Source organism: Pseudorasbora parva, chromosome 5, assembly GCF_024679245.1.
Source record: "Pseudorasbora parva isolate DD20220531a chromosome 5, ASM2467924v1, whole genome shotgun sequence".
In the NCBI taxonomy this organism is placed as follows: Eukaryota; Metazoa; Chordata; class Actinopteri; order Cypriniformes; family Gobionidae; genus Pseudorasbora; species Pseudorasbora parva.
Genome location: NC_090176.1, coordinates 39668007 through 39689243, shown reverse-complemented (window position 1 = coordinate 39689243; position 21237 = coordinate 39668007). Strand labels below are relative to the sequence as shown.

The following is a 21237-nucleotide window of genomic DNA, read 5'->3' as shown; positions in this document are numbered from 1 at the left end:
CGTCACGTTATTCATCTCACGTGACACATCGTGATCATCATGGCGGCCACCTCTGTGTTCCAGAGAGTGAGAACGGGCTCAAAAATCGGAGCGCAATATGATCAGGAGGGAAATCTCATCAAGGTACCACTGAAAACAAAACATTTAAACCCTCGTGTTTAGGCATTTGCATTTGCAGTCAGTTTATTTCCTTTAAAGGTTATAAATTCAGCCAGAGACATCAGCCACTTAACGTAGCCTATACTGACAAAAATGTTGTGATATAATTGTAAAAGACGCATGTTATAGTATTTATTCTCACGTTTAATTTATTTGTGAGGATACACGCATTTGAAAGAAAATAAATAGACTATAATATATGAGGTGTCTGTAAATGTATGTTTAAAAAAATGCTTAATCGTTACAATTTTAGATTCATTTTAAGAAACGTTTGGATACACTAAAGTTAATTTAAAAATAAACACACACTGCCTTTTAGTTTCATCAGTGGCAAACAAGAGAAAAAAGATTAACATAAAACATTGACTTTTTATTTAAAGAGTGTGTTTTCTGTACTGACAGCTTGTGATTGTATGTCTTGTGATTGACAGGTGGAGACACGTGAGGATGAGGAGCAGAGTGTCAAGCTTGCTGAGATTTTGGAGCTGTTGCTTGCAGCTGGTTATTTCAGAGCACGCATTAAGGGACTGTCACCCTTTGACAAGGTGCATTAGACTTTACACACCTGTACCCACTGCAATAAATGTGATTTCACTAAGTTAAACATGTTCGTGAATCAACATCTTTGTTGACCCTGGAACAACATTCCAATCAACCAATCAGTTTGACGGACAAGTTTACATTCATGTCAAGTTTAGGTTTACAACAAGGGCTTCTGCACCATTCTTATTCACCTATCATTTCACTCTGATTTTAAGGAAAACTTATAGGTAGGGTAAGGTTTAGAGATAGGGATAGGACACATTTTCTGGACAGGAATGTTGCTCCAGAATCAAAAATATGTAGATCCAGGAACATGTCTTACTTGGCAAATCACCAACCACATAAATGTGTGAACAGTCTCCGCTTTTACTTTAGGTGGTAGGAGGAATGACCTGGTGTATAACTACATGCAACTTTGACATAGACGTTGATCTGCTCTTCCAAGAAAATTCCACTATTGGTCAGAAAATGTGAGTGGTAGATTAAACAATGCCGTAACATACTGTAGAAGAATGAAAACTGACAAAAAACATTTTTGCCCAGACTGAACTGAATCCTGGTAACCATCTGCATTTTTCCATTAAAGCGCTCTGACAGAGAAGATTGTGTCAGTCCTGCCCAGAATGAAATGTCCTCACCGATTAGAGCCTCATCAGATCCAGGGCTTGGATTTCATCCACATCTTCCCTGTTGTACAGGTATGTGCACTTGCATACCTAAAAATATCCTATGCTCACCAAGACTAGATTTATTTGGTCAAAAATAAAGTGAAAACAGTAATATTGTGAAATATGATGCCAATTTAAAATAACTATTTACTATTTTAATATATTTAATAGCAAAGCTGCATTAGTCAAGTCTTCAGTGTCACATCATGCTTTAGAAATCATTCTAATATACTGATTTGGTGCTCACATAATACTTTTTTCGTCAGGATTATTTGATGAATGAAAAGTTAACTTCTTATAAATTATTTTGTAACATTAATGTCTTTACTGTCACTTTTGAGCAATTGAATGCCTCCTCGCTGAATAAAAAAATATTTATACATTTCAAAAAAAGAAAAACACTTAGTGTTTTTCAAAAAAAGAAAAACACTTACAACACTTACAGGAGTGTATTTAGTTTAAATGACTTGAGAATCCGTGCAAGAATGCTTACAATGCATCATTTCTGGGGTCTATAGTGGCTGGTAAAAAAGGCGATTGAAACCCGGGAGGAGATGGGAGATTATGTCAGGTCATATTCCATCACTCAGTTCCAGAAAACGCATGCATTTCCTGAGGTGAGACAACAGGTCAACTCTGAAATATAATTAGAGTGTATTAACACTGTAATATATCAAACATTTGACAATCTGTAATCTTTGAAGTCTCAGCAAATGTGTTTATATTAGGATGAGGAGTTTGCATTAAGGAAGGAGCGAGCCATCAGCACTGTGGTGAATGTGTGTGTAAGTATCTAATAACATTTTATCTTTGCTTTTTCATCTCTGCTGAATTTATCATCGCCCCCATGAAAAACAGCTAAAGAGCTGATGTGCCATCTGTTCCTCCTACTATATTTGATAACAGAAGATTGTTATATGTTGTCACGTGTGTTTGGGTGTAGGAGGTGTATGCTCCTCAGAGGCGTTATAAACGGCAGGTAGATGCTGATGAGCTGTTGGATGAAGAGTCTCGGGTTCATTCCACCCTGCTGGAGTTCGGCAGGTACACTCTTACCCTTCCATCGCAGGACCTTATGACTTCGCATTCTTATCACGTCCCACTGGAAATGAACTGAGAATTAAAGGGTAAGTTCACCCAAAAATTTAATTTCTGTCATTAATTACTCACCCTCATGTTGTTCCAAACCCTTAAGACCTTTGTACATCATCGGAATATAAATTAAGATATTTTTGGATGAAATCTGAGAGCTTTCTGATTCTGACCCCCCATAGACTAAAACGTTATTACCACCTTCAAGGCCTAGAGAGGTAGTAAAGACATTGTTAAAATCTTTTTGTGTGCAAAAACAAACAAAAAATGTTCAGATTGTACACATGGTGCAGCACTTCTGGGTTCTGGGTCAGAACGGCGGCTCAGTATTGGCCAGCTCCATTAGTATCACACGCATGCCTCGTGGTGCTTACATGAACAGTATCGGGATTTGGGAGACACTCACATAATAGAAGAAATTGTTTAATAAAGTTTATTATTACTTGTCACTTCATAACATTAAGGTTGAACCACTGGAGTCACATGGACTATTACCAATGTCTTTACTACCTTCCTGGGCCTTGAAAGCGGTTGTTGTGTTGTGTTTCTGTCTATGTGGGGTCAAAAAGCTCTCATATTTCATCAAAAATATCTTGATTTGTGTTCTGAAGATGAACTTATGGGATTGGAATGACATGAGGGTGAGTAATTAATGACAGAAATTAAATGTTTGGGTGAACTAACCCTTTAATGACTTGTAGATACTTGTGTGGATGTTTAAACATTACTGTTCATAAGTTTGGGATCAGTAAGATTTTTTAAATGTTTTTAAAAGAAGTCTCGTATGTCCACCAAGCACCATTTGATCAACAATACAGTGCCAATCTAGGTTTTATTTAGATTTTCTGTTTCTCATTCATCCTCTTATTTGTTTCCTTCATCTTTACTGGTCTATTTCCTGCCTCATTATTTCAGCAGCGCTGGGTTTAAATCTCCATTAAAGGGTTAGTTCACCCAAAAATGAAATTGATGTCATTAATGACTCACCCTTATGTCATTCCACACCCCTAAGACCTCTGTTCATCTTCAGAACACAGTTTAAGATATTTTATATTTTAGTCCCAGAGCATATGCAGTCTATGCACACTTTACTGTCAATGTCCAGAAAGGGAATAAAAACATCATCAAAGTAGTCCATATGTGACATCAGTTGGTTGATTAGAGTCTCTTGAAGCATCGAAAATACATTTTGGTCCAAAAATATCAAAAACTACGACTTTATTCAGCATTTGCATTATTTGAGGTTTGAAAACAAACGCGGAAGGGAAGACAATGCTGAATAAAGTCATAGTTTTTGTTATTTTTGAACCAAAATGTATTTTCGATGCTTCAAGAGATTCTAATCAACCAACTGATGTCACATATGGACTACTTTGATGATGTTTTTATTCCCTTTCTAGACATGGACAGTATAGTGTGCATAGACTGCATATGCTCTGGGACTAAAATATAAAATATCTTAAACTGTGTTCTGAAGATGAACGGTCTTACGGGTGTGGAACAACATTAGGGTGAGTCATTAATGACATCAATTTCATTTTTGGGTAAACTAACCCTTTAACGCCATCTATTAATTCACAGGTTTCTGTAATCGTCTAATGTTCTCATTCTTAATTTCCCCCCCTTTTGCTTTCCATCTGTCTCTCTTATTTCACTCATCAGTCCGTGCCTTCTCATATCACAGTATATGCAGTGAGTATGACTGAGGTTCCGTTTCTGAGAATGGGAGTGAGACATATTGACTGTCAGTCAGATGTAATGGCTTTGCATTACTGTCTTTACTTTTGCATCTGCCCAAGTGCTGTCATGTGGTGTGTCATGCCTGTAGTCGGATGTGTTTTGAAACAGACTCTTGCCTTGAGCTGCATGCTTTGTGTAATGTGATCATGAAGTATTTCAAATGATTTATTTTCTGTTTTTCCAGGCGCTATGGATTCAGCAAACAGTCTAAAGCAGGCACAGTGAGTATCAGATGCTCTTTTCATTTTTCTGCCACTTCACATAAAAACTTCAGTCAGAGAAGCAGCTGACTCATTTGTCTATGGTAAAATGGATGCATTTTTAAATTCCATTAAAGTAATGTTTTTTTTTTAATTAAGCTTTGCAGTTTCCTAGAATTGGCAAGTTGTTCAAGTGCAATTTCTGTAAATGGATTTTGAAAAATCTTGGTATTATTACTGTGAGATCTCATTTGTTAATATTAATAAATGCATTTGTTAACATACTATGAGCAATATATTTTTTACAGCATTTATTACTACAATGGGTGCATAATTATAATGCAAGTCAATATTCTGATAAAAAAAAATTACAAGCAGATTTTTTCCAAGCACAATACAGAAGGAATAGTAGTTATTAATGTGTATTAATGTGTCATTAATGTGGTTTGAAATTGGTAAATTGTGCTTTGAAAAAGAAATCAGAATATCAACTTGCATAATAATTATGCACACACTAGTAATATACTGACCAAGAGATGAATTTCAGTCATACAAATCCACTGGAATTTCATTTAAACTGATATAAAATGTTTTCAGCTTTCAGCTCTACAGGCAACAATATTGGCAAAAAAATGTCTGTTGACTTTGAAGATTTTTGTATGCCCTGACCCCAGAACAGCCCCTGTGGTGTCCATCTGGGTAAAATAGACCACAGATTGAGAGGCGGGCTTGGCACTGACCTTTATTTGTTTTTGATTTGTTGTTCGTTTGATCATGTGATGATGTTTCTAGCAGGCAGTGGAGCAAAAGCAGGTGTTGGCTCAGGGCACGCAGGGTGTGCCGCCTGGAATGGCCCAAGTTTCTGAAGAAGAGGACCTGCAGGCAGCAGAGGAGGTCAGTTAGGATCATATGAACCTTCAATCAAATCTCACTTGTTGCTTGTCACCCACTGACTCTTCTTCTAACCAACATTAATTTTACATCAACCAATCAGAAGCTCTGCCTCTTTTACAGCTCAGAATCAAGGCCCTGATGACTGGAATGGCTGCCATGGCAACCGAGGAGGTAAACTTCTAAACGCGTAGCATGCTAAAGAGTTTAAAGTGATAAGTCACTCACAGTGAACAAAAAATGTATGACTTTCTTTATATGTGGATTGGAACATAAAATAATATTTTTTGTCTATACAATGGAAGTTTCAACATTATACAGAAATCTTTTTTTTCTTCACAATTTGGTAAAGGAAGTCATAAAACAATATGGGGATGAGTAAACGATAAAAAAATTATAATAAAAAATGTAAATTGACAAAATAAACCATCTTGTGCTCTTCATGTAGAGGTCAAAATTAACCAAAATGTTGTTGTTTTATTAAATAAATGTAAAATGTATTATGAGTTTAGTTTAAATTTAGTTTGAAAATGTTTTTTATTTAATTTTATGGTACTAAAATATATTTATGCAGTAGATCCATTTATTCACTGTTTGAGCATGAGATTTCCAATTTAAACTGTCATAAATCTCGCTTTAGATGTGCTTTAAAAATGGTTTAGAGCAGAGACTTCATTTTTGTCTCTTTTTAAAGATGACATTTGGCAGATTATTGCTGAAGTGAACTAATAAAAAAAAGAAAAAGTGAACTGGTAAAAAATCCTTGGTAAAAAATAAAAAAAAAGTGAACTGGTAAAAAATCCTAAAAAAATTGAAACATTTTATCAATTATTTAAGTTTAATTTTTTAATACATTTTTTAAAATGCATTTTTAAAAAAGTTTATTGTTATGAAAAATGCATACATACAATTTATTTGAAATATATTTTCCAAAACACGTATTACTCTAAAACATCAAAGCCATAAATCTACACGAGTCAAAAGACAAAGCTTGATGTCTCAAAAATGAGCTTTCAGTAAGATTTTGTTTGGACGCAGTACCAAAAGTTTAAACCCGATAAAATCCGCTTCCCTCCCATTTCCAGTGCGGTCACAAGGGTGACTTTTTTTCTGGACCATAACCTTTTCAAATCATGTCCATGTTTTATTTTTTTCTTCTTTTTTTAAATCTTTAATCTTCAAAGTTTCGTAAAAAAAAAAGAAAAAAAAAAGTCTTCAGTGGATGCCTTTTTTTCACCAAGAAAATATATAATGGTCAACAGTCTCTATTTTGCACACCATTTCTGTGTGTGTTTTGTAGGGGAAGTTGTCAGCCAGCACAGTTGGGCAGATTGTTGGGCTGCAGTCTGAGGAGATTAAGCAAATTGCCACTGAGTATGCTGAAAAGGTGAGTAGTGAACCCCTATACACAGAACCCCTGAAAAAACGTATGTTTCTTTTTCCACTACTGGCTTGATGCTGAAATACGCTACATGAGCTTTGCACAGATTTTTGCTCTGAATTGCAGTCTGGGGAGTCAACGTTAGTTTGCAAAAGTCATAGCCATCTCAATCAACTCCCTACTCCCTAAGTTGTGAATCATCATGTGATTCACTTCAACTCATAAATCCAACGGACTCACAGGATAGTAAAGTGTCCATCAAATGCGCACTTCAGAATCTACCGGTACTAGTTTAATGCCTTTTAATGTGTGGCAGGCTTTAATGTACATACGTGTGATTGAACAGGCAGAACGTTCTGTGGAGGATCGGCCAGAGAGATTTGGGCCTGCGCAACAACACCGGCGTCAGCTGGCATCACTCAACAAACAGATCACTCAAAAAACAAAAGAGCTGGAAGAGGTAATGCACATACCTCACATTGCTGATATCACAGTTATTGTTTCTTTCTTTCTTCATTATTTCTTGGTTTATTCCAGCTGCAATCCAAACAGCAGGAGGCCAGAGCGGCATGTGATGATGCTAAAATCAAACTATCCGAGGTAAGACAGGTAGACAGATATTTACTGACAGATAACGGGTTTACCTGGACCAGTAAAGACACCATGAAATCAAAATTGACAAGTCCAATTTTTTTATTGAATAGTGCAGTTTTTTTTAATTATAAATTATTTATTCATGCACATCATTATTTTTGTTATTTTTGTTTGTGTCCTCATTGATCTTTAATCAAAATAACTTCCCCTCCCTCTTTGAACAACATCTCTTTTGTTCCCTGATGATGTGTTTACTGGTGCGAGGGCGGGACATCCTGTCACTCACAGGAGATCACAGCAATAGCAAACCATTGCTGTCCTGATGGACAAAATCAAGTCCTGCTCTACATTTTTTCGAGTTGGAGAAGTCTTTTCACACTGATATACATCACAATAGGGAAGAAAAAACCACCACAACTTCAATTCCATGCCAACTTTAATGCATGTGTTTTTAGGCAACAGCACACACTGAAAAGCTAGAGAGAGAGCTGAGCTCACTGGAGGATGTGGAGTCTCAGGCGGATTCAGGGTAAGTAAATAGGGCGCCTGTAATTCTCTTAACTTAGGCAGTGTGTCTGTTTTTAATCAGCTAAAAATGTCAGTGCTCTTCTGAAAAAGACTTGCTGCAGGTGCTTGAGCACTTTTTTTCAGTTGAGATGTGATGTGTTATGTAACAGAATATCTGCCGAACTGTTACTTGTATCTGATTTCGCACATCGTTTTTTTTCTGAATATAAAAATGTTGAGAATGTAATGTACTGGCTCTGGCACTAGTTTTGGATGAAGAGATGTGGTTGTTGCTGTCGTTTGTTATCATTGTATAAGCAGAATGTTATGGTTGGTCGACTCAATGTGGTATTTGTCCCGCCCTTCCTCTGCTGTGATTGGACGGTGGGTAAAAAGTGACTGATGATGGTGACTGGTGATGCTGGCATTTGAAATAATGCAGCGCTAGCATTGAAAACAATTAGGTTTTGTTTATACCTGGTATTAAGATGCGTTTTGGTCGAACAGATCACAAGTGGACGATGCTAAATACAGGTGTAAAAGGGGTCTAAAACACTCTGAGCTTGTCCACTTGAATCAATTCCAGAGGTAGTCGGGAAAAAAATGCATTCTACTGGATTGCTTTTGTAATTCGTAGTGCTCATGTGGTTGAATGCGTTCGAACAGCCACAAAAGACCGCCTACTCTTCACCAACTGACCTAACGTGTAATTATACATTACATTATAGGAAGCGCTTTAGCCAGACAGAATTTACACTTTGTCTACTGGAGAGTTTGGTTTAAAGACGATAAACGTACCAAGGACAATGTTCGCCCCCATTCCTGTTTTCTCACAGTGTTCCGTGTCGTCTTGCGGCTGTCAGAGCAAAAACGAAAGCTGCTGCTTTTTGCGTCATCTCCTTTCACATTCATATGTAAATTGTGCAAGCTTATTTTGTCTATTAGATTTAAAATAAAAACTAACATCCATTACCCACCCATAGAGCTTCCCATCAAAGAAATCAGGACAGAAGTGGTTAAAAATGGACAAAAGAGACGGATTAAAACACTGGGTGTAAAACGGAATGTGTCTCCCTCTTCTACTTATGATCTGATCTACCAGAACAAATACTAGGTGGATAAATATGCTAGTTAGTTATGTATTATGCTTGTTTTTATCTTTTAGGTTGCTGGAGAAACTCCGTGCTTTGGTGGCCATGAATGAAAGCCTGAAACATCAAGAGCAAACGTTCCGCTCACATTGCCGCGTACGTTAATATAACAACAACCATGTCAACAAACATTAACATTGGTTTGTTCTGTTTTACTGAGTAATAGTAATGTTGAAGACATTAGTATTCATTAACAGCTATGTGCATGTGTATAGGAGGAAATGACACGTCTGCAGCAGAATATTGAAGAGTTGAAGCTGGAATCTGGAGATGAAGGAGATGATAAGAAGGTGCCGGTGACACTCTCAAATATAATCATACATAGCACACAAATAGTCGATAAAAACCCATAGTTTAATTAGATAGCTATTTTTATTTTATTTTTTATCAATGCCTCGCTTTGTCCACCATCTTGGATAAATTTTGTATCTTGCCCCTTTTAATGCTTTGGGGTATTGCTGCCTTAGTATTTGACCAAAAGAAGGTATCGTAGTCTTATTATTGAGTTTAATGGCAGATTGAACACCATTTGGCACATTATGGTGAGAAAAAAAAAACTACAATTCTCAAATTCTGGCACACAGTTAAGTCTTTATAAATACCAGAACATAAAGAAGGTATCTTAGAAGGCAGCCTACCTTTTTGAGGCCATTCTGGGTGACTTTGGATTCTCCAAAGTTTTGGAACAGAGTCAGTCTAGTTTCGTTTCTCACACTTATCTTCTGCATGTGTGTTTGTAGGAGATGAATGTGTTGATTGATCAGCAGTACACCACAGACCGAGAAAAACTACAGAAGATTCGTCTGCTCATGGTAGGTCAAGTTGAACTAAGGGTTTTACTCAGACAATTGCATGAGATTCTTAATGCTCAAGTTTTCTCTACTGCCCCCTGCAGGCTAAGAGGAATCGCGAGATCGCTATTCTTCAGCGAAAGATTGACGAGGTTCCCAATAGAGCTGAACTGACCCAGTATCAGAAACGCTTCATTGAGCTCTACAGCCAAGGTGTGTGTATGAATTTTAAAGTTTGTATTTTCTAATAAATTTCACTTGGATGTACAGTATTGTCATAATACAAAAGAAAAGATCTCTTGATTTCCATTACATTGCAACTTTATGATGTTGGCTATACAATAGATAGATGTGATTATATGGGCCAGTCAAACTCGTCGTAAAACAACTTTAACCCTCTTTAATTGTTAATTTGGTATTTTTCAGTTTCTGCGACACACAAAGAAACAAAGCAGTTCTTCACGCTCTACAACACCCTGGATGACAAGAAGGTTTACCTGGAGAAGGAGGTATCAGCTTTGTTTTGCTGTGGGAAGGAATTTTCTTTTATGCTTAGTGTAGTGTTTAAAGGCATCATGAACTGGCTTTTTAAATTTTTTATACTCTTGTCTGAGGTCAACTAATGATGTGTGTGTGGTTTTAAATTCAAAAACATCATAACTAATAAGTAACAGGCTATTTTCAACACTGGTTTTGATGCCGTCTCCTGAACGCTGGGTTTTGATTGGCGTGCCCTTACTGGAGACTTGGAAGTAAACGCCCACGGCTAGGATTGGATAAGATTTGCATATTTTATGAGCTTCAGCTCCTGTTAGTTTAATTCACATGAGGGAGAGATTGTTTTGAAAGCGGCAATCGGAATGATTTTCTCAATCACAGGGCTCGTAAACTTCTTTATCAAACAAACACATTGATTTATTTCTCATCCACCTGCGATGACTGGAATTAGGGCTGGGCGATAAAACGATAATTATCACAATATACTTTTCCTCGATAAAACGGTAACAACAGTTTGATGTTGCGCATTCGCTTTGCAGACCGGGCTTATGGGTGCTGCACGCACTGTTGTTTACAGTCAGTTTACAGCTGACATGCTTAGAGGATCGGAGTGGAGTGAGAAAAATGAGAGATAGTAAAGAAAATTCAGCGCTCATGACCAGCTCAGAGGACACAGATATCGTTGACAAGTTAAAGTTTGCTCAACATCTGTGGTTTCGAGATATTTTGGTTATCTCTGACATAAAACAGAGGAACGTACCTGGGCTGCTTATCATAGGTTCACCACACGGAATTAAATGATTAAATTATCGCGCTTCTTCGAAGTTCTTGCGTATAACATTGAGCCCAACACAGCGGTAAATCTACATTAACTACATTCACACACTGGCTTATCACCTTGTTAGTTGTAGTGGGTGACTTACTAGCTAACGTTACCAAACTATAATCACTAAAACATCGGACTTGTCCATCGCTATCATCGTTTGTCTTTGGTGAAGGATTAATGACTGCATCGCCTGTATCAAATAAGAAATAATTGTATTTCTTATTTAATTTCTCCAGTAACCTAAGCGAACACGTGTATGTCTTCTCCACGTGAGCTGGAACTACATTAAAAATAAATGAAATATCACACATTCTTAATATTAGGATCTGAAGGAAGCTTATGCAGTGACTGTGTTCTTCTACAATATCTTGCCATCTTCTTTGGCATGTTTATTGCTACTGGCTAGCGATCCGAACAGCTCTATGAGTCGGTGGGCGTTTCGATGTGCAATGAAATGAATGTCTTTTTCTTTCACAGGTCAATCTGTTGAACTCCATACATGATCATTTCCAGCAGTGAGTATCAAATAAAGCTCTTGGATACATGTAGGAATTTCAATATTACAGCAATAGCCTTTAAGATGAATTTCGACACGTTATTTCTGAAGGCACAGGTAAATGTGGCTAAAGCCTGTGTATGTTTTTAGGGCCATGGCTTCATCAGGAAGTAAAGAACAGTTTCTCAGACAGATGGAGCAAATTGTGGAAGGAATCAAACAGAGCCGCATAAAGGTACAAAACCAGACTTCTACATCATATTATAGAGGAAATCTGCTACTGCTGATCATTTATTTATATTTGGTATATGAATTGGTTTGACACTCCATTTGTGGTTTTCTAACATTTTATTTTTGTATTTTTGCACTTAAAGATGGAAAAGAAAAGACAGGAGAATAAGATGCGCAGAGATCAGCTGAATGATGAATACCTGGAGCTGTTGGATAAACAGAGACTCTACTTTAAAACAGTCAAAGACTTTAAAGAGGTAAATACTCAGAAAAAAAACATCAGTTTTACATAAAGTTCCCCCCTCTTACTTTATATAGGGTGTATAGACATTCTATTGACATTATATTGTCTGGATTGAGGAAAACCGATTCATAACATGGTCTTGTCTGTTTCAGGAGTGCCGCAAGAATGAGATGCTGTTGTCTAAACTGAGGGCAAAGGGAGCATCTTAACCGCTGGACATGCACTCACACACCCCTTCAGTACACGACTTCTGAGCACTTCAAAACATGCACATTCCCTAATGTTGATATTTGAACCACAGTCTCGTGCTGAAATCACATCTGATTTTAGACTGAAACACTCCGTTCAGAATGCGTGTAAGCCTGGATTATTCTAGGCATGTAACTAATATACTGTTAAACTGGAAATGTTTTGTGCCTTGCTGCCTTTTTCTTTAAACCCGTAATGTATATAACACAAATTATCTTGCCAGTCACCATTCTTTTTGTATTGTTGATAAAAATCTGCCATAAGACACATTAAATGAGAATGAACTACTTGCTGTGGCTTGCAGTTCTTGTACGTTTTAAAGCTCATAATTGAATAGTCAGTTGCCTATGGCTGGGGAAATGGGCAATATATAGAACATTTAACAAAATACTGAACATAAAAATTAACCAAACTCTTAAATATCAATGTGTTGGTTTTATTTGACCAGTTTTTATTTATTTATTAAAGTCTGTGCTAATTTCCAGCTTTGTACACTGTTTATGAACACAAGAGTACCAAGATTGCATGGCTATCACCAGACCAAGCTCTATTTAAAATTGAACATGGATTTGGGTAATCTGCTCTGTATTTTCTACTGCATAAGAGACATGATCAATTGACATTATTCGAATAACTCTGTACGCAATTGGATAGTCCTTCAACCAATTAGACCACAAGACCCATCTCTCCTCTATCCATCATTGTGTTAAACCAACCCATAGCATGGCAGGTGGATAAGCCAGTCTGTGATTGGTTCATGTAAAAGTGTAACAGAAGCAGTAGAAATTAATGTACAGGTTTCCAGACTAAGTTGCTGGCTGAAATCAACTTGCTGGCAGATCAGGCTGGGTTTACTCAGTCTAGTCCCAAGATGCATTTAAACAAAAAACATTAAAATGCCAATAGCTTTGAAAAATGCTAATTATTTGTTGTCTGTCGAAACATCTGCATTAAAAAAAACGGAAACACAAAAAAACATTCGTCAATCGACTTCTGTTCTCCACTGTTCTCAACAGTAATCTGATCACTGAAACTGTCCTAAAACGTTATAAATGTTCTTTCATGGCTTCATGTATTAGTAGGGCTGGGCGATAAATCGATTTTATGGATTAATTCGAGTTTGTAGTTTCATGTCGATTTTTGTGAATGAAAATCGGTTTTTTTCTTTAAAATCCGCCGACGCTCCCTCTGGGCTTCCGTAATGGCTGAGCCCTCCCCCGCGCGTTTGCCAGTGCCACAGAGATACACAAACAACAAGGACAACATACAGTGTCATTGGTTCAGTTTTTCACAGAACTATTAACAATACCCCGCTGCAAAGTGTGTTTGAAGTCTGAACGGAGCTGCGCTCATTTCAGCTGCGCGGACAACGAACGCAGCGCGAGCTCATACACGGGCAGATCTCGTGACAGACACGATACACAGCGCTGGAGATCCAGTGAGAGAGCGTTTAAATTCACCACAGAGTTAATAACATCGCTACTGTGATCTAGTGGAAGCGTTCGGCGCAGATTTCTGTTACGAACCACAGATATCAGATCAAACAGAGCTGAGCGAAGGTCAGGGGTTTCAGTCACAAATCACCAACATTCACCAGGATTTACTGTAGTAAAACCACATTGATTTAATGTTGTTGTCATTATTTTGGGATTCGTACAACCTTTTGAGATTGAAATTCAAGCACTTTCCAATGGTTTCGTAGGTTACACTTATTTGTACACGTACTGTCTGCACTTATTTCCAGCACTTCAAAGCCTAATATATGGAGAAAAGTATGAAGTCACGAAGTCTCATGAAAAAACTAAATTACACAGAAAGCAAGAAAAGAGCTCATTTTATAATAACTGAAGCTGTCGGTCAGTTCAGTGTGAGAATATTGAAGAACATTGGCAATCTATATTTAATAATAACATTAGCATATTATTAAATAGCATAACATTTAAATTTTCCCTATACTTTTTTGCACATTACTGTTGTTAATAAAAGTTAATTTGATCTGCATATGTATACTGTGTATTGTGTATTGCAAAAAATATGGTGCCCATTTATACTGTGGAATGGTCTGGGTTATTCACATGCTGAAAGTTTTGCACCGGTAGGCACTCTACCAAGCTGCAAATATTTTACCTAAACAAAATAAAGTTAAAACTTGTTTTTAACAATTTCTTTGTCATGCAGATTGATTTTAAGTAGGAGGAAGAAGAAGGAAAAAAAAAAAAAAAAAAATAATCGATTAAAATCGTAAATCAAATTTTTTGGCAAAAAATCAGGGATTTTTTTTGTGGCCATATCGCCCAGCCATATGTATTAGTAGAATAAAATGCAGTACTTCATTATGCAGTGAATACTGAAATGTTTTACCAACATAAACAGTTAATAGTTTGAGAGCAACTACATTCATTTGGAGAAATGTGTCGAATCGATTGAGAAAACTGTAATAGGTTTTAGTACTTTGCATTGTTTATTTTAAGAGCATACTTTTTTTTTTATCTGTGATAAATTGTTTGCAAATAAAATATTTAGTTGCATTTAGCATCACTTGTTGATCCATTTCTGAACAACTAAATGAAGATCAAAAGGCTGATCTATCAGCCCTAGGTTTAATGTAGGTTGTAGGTTCAATCTCATATGGAATAAGAATTATTCACAACACAAGTTTCAATGTTTAATGAGTTGGGCGATTAACAATAGAAATTCAACTATCTAACAATATATAAGGTCTTCTGAAAGCAGATTTCTGTACAGACATGGAATGCAGACTGATCAGAGCATTTCTCACACATTTCAGAACAAGTAACTAAAATGAAAATTGTGTGTTCTGATAGTTACTCCATAGAGATCGAAAGAGGTGCATAACAGGAAAAATTCATCTTATTCTCAGCGTGAGAACTGTCTACCGTCTCCCTTCCCTTTGTTGACGTGTTTGAAGATCTTGGCCTTGTGAACATTCTTAGATTTCTGGTAGCCGAAGCCTCCGCCACCACCTCGCTTCTGCATCTTCACCCCTTTACTGCTGTGAACGTCTGAGATGGCAAACGGTTAAGAAACAAACTGGAAGAATTAAACTTATGAACGAATAGGCTAATAATGCTTGCCATTGATCTACAGTACGGTATGAGGTCAGTAATATGAGTTTTTGAAAAAAATGTATACTTATATTTAGCAAGGATTCCTAATGGCCAGACTGCTAACCCGAAGGCTGTGGGTTTACTCCGTACCGACCTAAGGCACCTAATCCCATATTGCTCCCAGGCACCACAGTGAACAGTGTGTGCACGCACTTGGTTACCATACTTGGCATTTCACATGTCACTCACTTAAATGGAGAATTTCTTTATAGAATAAATGCAGCCATGGTAAACATAAGACTTCTTTCAAAAACGAAATTCTGAACAGTAGTTGTGTACAATGAAAATTCAATGATTAGCATCAAAAACTAAAACGGTTAAGTAAGTTCCACATGCAAGAAAATTCACTGTAATGAAGTGCTGAAAGGATACTGAGGTCCACAAAAGGCGGCACTTTAAAACCAAAAGACATTGCCACCTTCGGGAGGTCGAGAGTCTCTACGTTATAGATTTGTTTGAGGGAATGAGAGTCGTAAGCTCGGACGTAGGATTTGTAGGCCTCCTGAGCAGATTTGTGAAGGTAGTAGTTCTTCTCTATCAGCTTCTCCAACTGAAAAAGACAAAAGCAATTTGATTTCAGAGGTGTTCAATTTGAAATGAGTTAGAGATTCAGTTCAATTCGGCTAAAAATATGAAGTCTCACCTGAGACTGAATATCAGAGATTTTAGTCCAGGAGAACTCAAACTCACTCAGAGGGACCTTTAGAGGAACACAAGAGAGGAATCAGAAAATCTATTTTGTCTAGATAAATCTTGCTGACACATACAGAGAGCCAATATTAAACATTAACAATAGAGATGAAATACCTTGGCCTGTTTGAGGAATCGCAAAAAGCCGAGCTCCTCTGGTCTCAGGATCAGGAGGGCATGTCCTCTACCGTTAATACCACGAGCTGTTCGTCCTACACGGTGGATGTACTCCTATAATAACCCAAAAATCATATATTAATAAACACACATTTTAAATGAACAACCAGGCTTATAATTAGTGTACCTTTGGGTCATCGGGTGGGTCGTACTGGACAATCCAGTCTACCTCTGGGATATCCAGACCTCTGGCTGCCACGTCCGTACAGAGGAGAATGCCAGAGTCTGCGTTACAGAATTGGAAAAACGTTGTGGTTCTCTTCGTCTGTTTCTGCTTCCCCTGAAAAATTGTGAAAAACAAAAGGAGGTTCAAACTCAAAGGGATTTATAGTAATCTCTCACATTTCAGCTTTTAAAGATTTTCTCAAAAAGGAAAAACAAGTTTAAGTCAGAATTACACATTCATTTAAAATGTGACCACAGGCCACACAGCAGCATTATTTAATGTATAACCTTTAATACTTGCATTAAGACATATTAAGATATGCGGCAGAGCCAATTAATTCATAGCCTTATGCTTTTCTTTCACTGAATTTAAGACCGTTTCAAATGATGATAAAGACTTTTTTGGCCCTTTTATTTGCCTTAAATTTAATACTACTGAATTTAAGACTTTGAAAAGCATTTATCACACTGCATGAACAGCACTTCTCATCTTATCGCTCAATGACTCACATGAATAGCCATGACGGGCAGATCAATGTAATTGAGTAGCTCATAGTGGTACTTCACAGACATGCAGGACGAGAAGAACACCATCAGCTTCTTCTTACGATTCTTCTTCAGGAACGTGAAGAGCAGCAGGAAACGTTTCTCCGAAGGACAAACAACATATCCCTAAAAATAAAGCACAATGCTTATCCAATTCTTGTGGAACTCAATATTTTATAATATATGACCCACTGGTGCTAATAAAGATGAGCAGTTTACCTGTTCAAGTCCTTCCACAGTAGCCGTGTCTTTGTTGTCATCCACTCCAACATACAGCGGCTCCTTCTTGAGAGAGATTCGTGCAAGATCCTCCACCTTACGTGTCTGTGTTGCTGAAAACAACATGGTCTGTCTTTTTTCTACAGAAAGAGAAATATGTCAGTATATCATGTACAAAATCCACCATTCACATTATAATTTCTGAATTAAATGTAATGGGCTCAGATGATTGCATAGTGCACATTTTATTCAGTGTATAAGTATGTACTGAAACTGTTTTACATAATACATTAATAATGCATTTAGGCACTAAAATAATTGCTATGCCAATACTAGTAAAATCTATCTATCTATCTTGACAAGAGTTTGTTCAATGTACTTGTTAAAATTGAGTTAGCAGAAAAAAAACCAACAACATCCAGAGGGAAGAAAATAAATTAACATCTATGCATGGTGTGGGACTTTTAATTGAACACCAAAGTAAACACTCAATTCACACACATCCGATGATCAATAAACAATCAACCTATGACTATACGTGCAGTGGTGACATTTATAGATTTCAATCATAGCTTTTTAATGTTTAATATTCGCATTAAGCCGTATCATGATTGCTTTTCCTTTTAGTACTTATGACTTTTTTGTTACCATTTTAAGCACCCACAGGAACCCTGGTTTAAGGAAGTAAGGAATTAAGGAATGATGTTAGATTGATCAGGTTAGTCATTGGTTCTTACTAGGCAGTAGTTTGATGATCTGCTTAAGTTCTTCCTCAAAGCCAACCTCCAGAATCCTGTCAGCCTCGTCAATGATCAAACACTGAAGGTTCTTAAACATGAACCCTGGTGTGTTCTGTGGAAAGAAATGGCGAGGTCAAGTATACTGTACAGACCCATATGGCCAATCTATTCACTGTCAAAGGCCTTACCTGCAGGTGATCGAGAAGTCTTCCAGGTGTAGCCACCAGGATATTGACTCCATTAGCAAGTTTCTGGGCTTCAGCAGAGCGATTGCTGCCTCCCATGATGAGGCCATATGTGTGGACGTGATGCGTCATCAGCTCCTTCAGCACACCATATGTCTGCATAGCCAACTCTCGAGTGGGAGACAAAACCACAACTCCAGTCCCTGTAAAACAGACCACAATGTCAAAGTTATATGGTCATACTTGCAGGTTTGATTGACATTCTTCTATAAAAAGAACTACAACAGTCAATATATTCAGTGTGCACTCACCATTTCTGGGCATGAATTTAAGTTTGTAGATAAGCTCAATGGATGGAATCAGGAAAGCCAGAGTTTTACCACTTCCTGTTTTAGCTGCTGCCAACACGTCTCTGTTGGACAAGAATGAGCACACATCCAAAACGTTAATAAGACAATTAAACAAATGTGATAAATCACAGAAACGCTGGCATCTGATGAACTGCACACTCACCTCCCTTCCAGCAGGGGGCGTATGGTCTTGTGCTGGATCTCAGTCATGGTTTCAAAGCCCATTTCTTTCACTCCCTTCAGTGTGTTCTCACTGACCACTTCTGCCAAAGATGCAAATGACTTGTCCTCAAACGCACCTGAGAAAGTCACCAGGGAGACAAATCATAAATAGATAAAAATACCTAATGGTTTAAGAAAAACATTTAGAAAGGTTATTTTTCATTTCAAATAAAGCAAAAAACAAAAAAGTAATCCGCTAACTGAAGAAGCTTCTGTGGATTTAGGATTATATTATATTTTACTACTAAACCAGGCATCTATTATTTTGTCTCTAAATTGCAAATATGAAGTCATAGTGCTGGGCGATAGTGTAGTGAAAGCACTACAAATGGCTGTCCCTTCAAATAATGGCTATAGGGGGCGATTTCGGGTTTGTCCCTTGATTCCAGCGGAGAATTCAAACTTCATGCGGCGCGTGCATGAAAGAGGGTACTGCACGGAGAGCCGCGATGAGATTAAAAATGCTCACCACATGGCGAGTGTGTGTACGTTTCTTAATGGTTCTATTTCATCTCTAATGCTCTAAACACAAAACAAACAGCGTGTACACGCACATATTTCATTACTTCTTCAAATGAAATGTAAATGACACTGACAAAACCAAACATCTGATCCAGACAGAGATCACACTATAGATTATTCTGCTACACGGAAGACGATGCAAGTTAATAAACAGACTGACAATTCAAAGAAGATTAGGCAAAACGTAACTGCTTTATTCCTTTTGTCTTAAACTGAAGTATGTCGTTTGTTCAGAGACCATAGCGCTCTTAAATGTATTAAAAATATCCTTAGAATTTTTTTAAATGTTATTCCACGTTTCTCCCTCATTTGGTAGTTTGTTGTTATATAGGGTTAGGTTTTTTAAATGCTTAAGATGCCCTCAACTAAAATGTATCTCTCTCCGTGGTCATATTTTTATATTAATGCATCTGTAATGAATGTAGCAAGCGTGTGTTTTATTGGTTGTTTCCCCACAGCATCATTTTGTGGGCTTTTGCAAAACTTGTATTACCTCTAATGTGGATTTGTTCTACAATATTCACTCTTGATAGTAAAAAAGGGCATTCTAGTCAATCTACTGCAGTATTTCCTCTCTCAATCAGTAGAAAATGTGGTTAACACCCGATCATGCATAGGAAAAAAATAGCGTAATATACCGCTAAAAAGATATAATTTAGAAAAATACAGTGATATCAACTTTTGGTCATACCGCCTAGCACTATGAAGTAATTATTTCACTTGTCTAATATAATAAATTGGCTTTTTTTTATTTTTAGAAAGAAAATCATTCAAAAGGTTTTTCAAAAAGCACAAACCCTGTTTTTTAACTGAATAGCCATCGATTGGACATCTCATTATTTTCTACATTTAAATGAGCTAGACTGTATTTAACATAATGTCGGCTGTGCCATGTTTACCTGTCAGACCAGAAGGAAGCTGTGGTCCATCTTCATCACTATCATTCTCCTCAGCTGATCCCTCCTTGTCATTTCCATTCTCTGGCAACTTCACAGTCCGTGCACATTCCTCCTGTTTCTCATCACTCTGTTGCTCTTCTTCTGTTGTCTCTTCAACTTCATCTTGCTTTTTGATCTTTTTCACACCTAAACGAGTGTGTGTATATGCATGTCAAACACTAACTTTAAAATGCATAACTACACATTCACACAGCCATATTAAACACTCACTGGATGTTGAGTCTTCTGTGCCAACCAATTTTCTTTTCTTTTTCTTTTTGGTTTTCTGTGAGGTTTCGCCGCCCTCGGTGGAGATATTTTTACTTTGCAGTTGCTGCCCTTCAGTGACTTTTGGAGCAGAATCACTGGTCACAGCTTCCTCCAGCACAACCTTCACATCTGCCAGAGAAGAAACACATACATCACATTTCATCAACTCCATCTTTAAGGAAAGAACATGAGTGCATGACACTCAATATGAGGAGTAACGTTAGGTTAATACATTGGCGGTGTCGATAACATGTTCCTCAAGATTACCCATTACCAACATTGTAATTACGATTGAACTAAAATTATGTCGTGCTAGGTTTAATACAACTGACTGAACTATAAGACACAACTTTACGGATGTATTTAAAAGCGGTGTGATTATCACATGGTGGATCCGAGATAACGCTTACACATTAAATTCATCTTTACAACAAAAGTGAAAAATAACCTCCGACGCTTTCTTCTTCTTCCTTCTGAGATTTGAGTAGTTTCCGTTGTTTATTTTTTTCATTTCTCTTCTGGATTTTCTTGCGGAGAATCTTCATCTGCATGTCCGCCATGGCTGTACACAAACACGTGTGTGCGTGCTGCGTGGGGTCCTTGGCTTAGCTGACTGACTCAAACTATGCCTGACTAAAAATCATCAAAGAACTTACGGCGGCCTGTTCGAAATCACCCCCAATTAGTCCAATAATATAGTTCACTTGAGGGGGTGAATTAAAACTAGTGTGCGATTTCGTACACTGGTGTGCTGGAAGGGCTGCCTCTTTTGCATAGTATGTTCTTGCTGTAATTATTTGGAACTTAACTAACTGGCAGCTTAA

At 37.3% G+C, this 21237-nt stretch overlaps 2 protein-coding genes across 6 annotated transcripts; one reads left to right on the top strand and one right to left on the bottom strand.

Moving 5' to 3' along the window:
* On the top strand, positions 1-13343 carry ccdc93 (coiled-coil domain containing 93). Of its 4 annotated transcripts, none has more exons than XM_067444263.1 (23): positions 1-123; positions 591-704; positions 1078-1172; positions 1289-1400; positions 1889-1987; positions 2099-2155; positions 2314-2414; positions 4387-4423; positions 5198-5296; positions 5417-5467; positions 6594-6680; positions 7021-7134; positions 7212-7274; positions 7724-7797; positions 8941-9022; positions 9142-9216; positions 9667-9738; positions 9822-9930; positions 10144-10226; positions 11519-11556; positions 11688-11772; positions 11912-12025; positions 12165-13343. In XM_067444263.1, exons 1-23 carry the CDS (start codon positions 40-42, stop codon positions 12219-12221), a joined length of 1902 nt encoding a protein of 633 aa, XP_067300364.1. In that variant the 5' UTR covers positions 1-39; the 3' UTR covers positions 12222-13343. The 4 variants fall into 4 exon arrangements, with proteins under 4 accessions (XP_067300364.1, XP_067300365.1, XP_067300363.1 ...); XM_067444264.1 differs by having other exon boundaries at positions 5195-5296; positions 9670-9738; XM_067444262.1 differs by having other exon boundaries at positions 5195-5296.
* Positions 13344-14913: 1570 nt separating this feature from the next.
* On the bottom strand, positions 14914-21034 carry ddx18 (DEAD (Asp-Glu-Ala-Asp) box polypeptide 18). Of its 2 annotated transcripts, none has more exons than XM_067444260.1 (14): positions 20862-21034; positions 20375-20542; positions 20105-20290; positions 18625-18760; positions 18423-18523; positions 18115-18314; positions 17924-18038; positions 17187-17326; positions 16932-17093; positions 16384-16536; positions 16197-16310; positions 16033-16089; positions 15762-15939; positions 14914-15284 (listed from the first exon to the last, which is right to left on the bottom strand). In XM_067444260.1, exons 1-14 carry the CDS (start codon positions 20971-20973, stop codon positions 15139-15141), a joined length of 1968 nt encoding a protein of 655 aa, XP_067300361.1. In that variant the 5' UTR covers positions 20974-21034; the 3' UTR covers positions 14914-15138. The 2 variants fall into 2 exon arrangements, with proteins under 2 accessions (XP_067300361.1, XP_067300362.1); XM_067444261.1 differs by having other exon boundaries at positions 20824-20943.
* Between the last annotated feature and the right edge of the window lie 203 nt (positions 21035-21237).